This window comes from Triticum dicoccoides, chromosome 2A, assembly GCF_002162155.2.
Source record: "Triticum dicoccoides isolate Atlit2015 ecotype Zavitan chromosome 2A, WEW_v2.0, whole genome shotgun sequence".
Taxonomy (NCBI): domain Eukaryota; kingdom Viridiplantae; phylum Streptophyta; class Magnoliopsida; order Poales; family Poaceae; genus Triticum; species Triticum dicoccoides.
In genome coordinates this window covers 41,724,928-41,728,533 of record NC_041382.1, presented here as the reverse complement: position 1 = coordinate 41,728,533, position 3,606 = coordinate 41,724,928, and the positions used below count along the sequence as shown (strand labels likewise).

Here is a 3,606-nt window from a genome sequence, read left to right as displayed (position 1 = left end):
TTCTGGGGATCACTTCTTCAGGTTAAATAAGCTCAACTACACTGTCCCCGGTGGCAAGCGCGTTGCCTAGAGCAGATTCTGCCTGGATCCCGCTTCGCTCAGACCGTTAGCAGATGTAGTAATTTTCTTTTTGCGGCGAAAGCAGATGTAGTAATTAACGAGGAACAAACTAGGCAGCTTTCCAAAGTAAAAATAGAATGACAGGAATCTACATATCCATGGTTCGAGCAAGCAAATTTTTCTTTGAGTTGGACAGCAAGAAATTAAGCACATAAACATTATATATTCTGGATTTGCTAATCGTCAGTTGTCTGGAAGTAAATGTTTTATCCATTGATTTTTGTTAAGCGAGGAGAAGAGGCAGCACCGACCGGAGACGGGGACGCGCCGTCCCTGTTGAGGGCTCGCCGGGACCGGAGCCAACGATGACACCTTGTCTTGCAAATTGGGGCAAGGCCGAGGTTGACGGCTCGGGTGCTGATGCGGGGTGGACCACTGGCGTCGGAGAAGAATGGTAAGGGTACAAATTACAAAGGGATGTTCGGTACGGGGTCAGCACGCCGGAAGAACCGGCTTGGGCAGGCCGTGGCGGCACCGGCGGAGGCCGGTGTCTAGGCCTTGGTTGGAGGGCGGCACCGTCGGGATGGATGAGAAGGAAGAAGGTTGGGTGAGGAGAAAGAAGGTGAGACGACCGTCAGGCCGTGACAATGGTCATAGCGAATGGAGTTATAGAAAAAATAAATTCTTTTCTTGCTGTGTAGAAAATAAATAAATTCAGCACCTGTTTTGTAGGTTCTCCATATTATTCATCAATGCTTACACGCACATAGCTTACTTCATACTCGTGCCTACATGGACCTACATGTTCCACACGTCACCCCTTACAGGTTTACACACTGACACTGCAGATCGATCTGATCTCGCATATTTAAATCAAGTCATATTTCTTGCTTCCTACGTGGATTAGCTCACATGCATGCATGGCAATTGAGCACATCGTCCTCACGGGTGGCCGCTGCTACCGCCCGCGCCGCTGCCTTCACCGCCACCGGATCCTCCTGGCCCGGAGCCGGAGCCACTCCCGCCACCGCTCCCCGTGCCGTCGCTCGCGCTTCCGGAACCTTGGCCTCTCCCCACGGCATTGCCTGCACGTCCAACCCCGCTGCCTCCGCCCGAAGCACCGGCACCGCGGCCGTCACCTCCTCCACCACCACCACCGTGTGTCACCGTGACACTGACACCTCCTCTGCCGAAGTGGAAACCGAAGCCTACCCCGCCGCCAAGACCCACCCTGGCGCCGCCGTTGCGCTCGCTTGCGGCGGCGCCTGCGCCGACGCCGAGGCCCACGTCGATCCCGTCCTTCCCGACGTCGACGCCGACCCCAGCGCCGACACCGCCACCAGCACTGCCTCCCTCGTCGTCGCGGGTGCTTCCCACGCCGCCGCCCATGCCGCCACCGGCCCCGATGGTCGCGTCGGACCGGTTGCGCGACACGGTCCAGCCAAACCCGTGGCCGTCTCCGGAGCCATGGCCATGGCCATTGCCAGAACCGTCCCTTGACCTTGAGAACGGCCAGTGGAATTTGATGCCGGTACCATGGATGGCGCTGGCACTGCCATGGATACGAGGGAAATTCCTCGCGTTGACAGGTGAAGGGAGTACTGTAGCAAAACACAAGAGCGTGAGGAAGATGAAGGCACTACTGGTAGAGATAGCCATTCTCGTTTGCGTTGTTGTGAAGGGTCTCAGCATGCTGGTAGGGTTTATATAGCGAGTTAGCCATGGTGGAACCTTGATCATTTAATTAGGTCCGGATCTAGAGGCGGAGATTGGCTAGTTGGCTTTGGATCGAACCGCTTGCGTGCGTTGCATGAAACCAGGTACTATAGGGCTAGCTTGCATGGAGAGCTATCGTACGTTGACCATTCATTTGGCTGTAGCTTGTGGTATATGAATGCTCAGTCTCATTTCCGAATGGCTATCCCACTGTCGAAGTGATTTTCAACTATTAAATAACACATGCCTTTACAAGAAAAATTTACAAGTAAAACTGGAGTTTTTATTTCATAATGATAAGGTTACAGTCAAGTGGCAAAAGAGCCTCAATACAAGAAGGGCAATGATGTAGCCATACAGCCAGTAGTGCCACATTCAGTTGGCCTATAAACAGCCAGGCGGTCTGGTACCCTGTTTTGCACACGGCAAATTTTCTAGGTCATAAAGTCCCCATCTTTCATTAAGTGTTTAATCTCAACAACAAGATGACCATACGCCGAGCGATCCAGGCTATCGCGTGTGACTGAAGTAAGCGCTGTCAAAGAATCAGTCTGCATGATGATCGGGCCTTCTGAATGTGGCGTGATGGCGGCCCATGGCAGTGGTCTGGGTGGTGTCACGGCGGCAACAGGGCAGCTCCAGCGTTGGCCCGTTGGTGAGCGGACTGTGAGGTGGTTTCCCTCCATCCCCAAGCTGGATTTGTGCAGGAGACGTCGAGGGGCCATACTTTTCCCAGCTCTGTCCACCATTGAGGGATGCTCTGTCACCAGTGGTGGCCACGACGGCATCCTTGCCTCTCGCTCGGTGGCAGCGTGCCACCGGGGAGCTCGCCTTTGGGGCAAGGCGGGGAGATGCAGATCAGATCTGGCCCGACATGGACTTGGGGGTTGTTCAAGAGTTAGAAAGTGGGGACCTTACATACCGTCTCCTCTATCGTCTTGGTTGCGCGCATGGGGCGGGGATGGGGTGGATGCCATGGATGTCGGGGCGGCGGCCTTGGTGGTGGGAGCCACAACACTATGGGGCGTACCACGCGGCTCAGACGCTATCTGGTGACCATGGCAGTGTGGACGGCGTGGTGGCCAAGGGGTGACGTCCGATGGAGGTGGTGCGGTTGACTGTGCCTCTTTCGGTGATGGTGAGTGCTGGCCGGGGTGAAACCCCATTCTGACCTGTCAGGTCGGCGGCGGCAGTGTTCTACCATCGTTTCCTTCTTGAAGGCGTCGTCGCGGGTATTCACCGTTGCCATGGTGCTCCGGGAGACCTTGATCTACAGATTGGGCAGTGACGGCGCTTTGGTGTCACTCCCTTCCTGAAGGCACCGCCTTGAAGCTACATATCCATATTTTACATTGTATTCATTTTCTATATATATGTACATATTAAGCAGAAAAACAGGTAAAACGAGCAATATATAGTGTGTGAGTGCGTCTACATCAGTTATGAGAAAGACAAGTTTGCTTCAGGGGGTTCATATTAAGTAGATGGAGATATTCCGATCGGCTGATCTTTCAGTTTACTGTTGCAAGGAAGTTTCCCTCAACTTATATGCACATTCATTTTCTCAATATTACAAAACTAAGGTCCATGTAATTTTCACTAGAAAAAAAAGAGGGAGCACCTATCCATCAGGTGACTGAAAAATCAAACATTTCGGCCGATTCTATCGAAACCGTTGGATGCGAATCCATGTGCCGCCCCACGTAGTGCTATTTGTCTTCTTCCCTAGCCTTCTTGCTTTGCATCTGCTCTGGCTCACCTATGGCTAGCTCATGTCCGAGCCTCACGCGGCGACCTCACTCCTCGCTACCACTCACCCTCGCATCCCCG

General features: G+C 53.5%; 1 protein-coding gene across 1 annotated transcript; it reads right to left on the bottom strand.

Moving 5' to 3' along the window:
• Positions 1-816: 816 nt before the first annotated feature.
• Positions 817-1,719, bottom strand: LOC119357538 (putative glycine-rich cell wall structural protein 1). Its single transcript, XM_037624452.1, has one exon. The coding sequence runs from the start codon at positions 1,717-1,719 to the stop codon at positions 1,003-1,005; it is 717 nt and encodes a 238-aa protein (XP_037480349.1). The 3' UTR covers positions 817-1,002.
• Positions 1,720-3,606: the final 1,887 nt, after the last annotated feature.

Bases quoted from the DNA above. Each gene is read 5' to 3' on its own strand.
- LOC119357538 (XM_037624452.1), bottom strand. From the start codon at position 1,719: ATGGCTATCTCTACCAGTAGTGCCTTCATCTTCCTCACGCTCTTGTGT.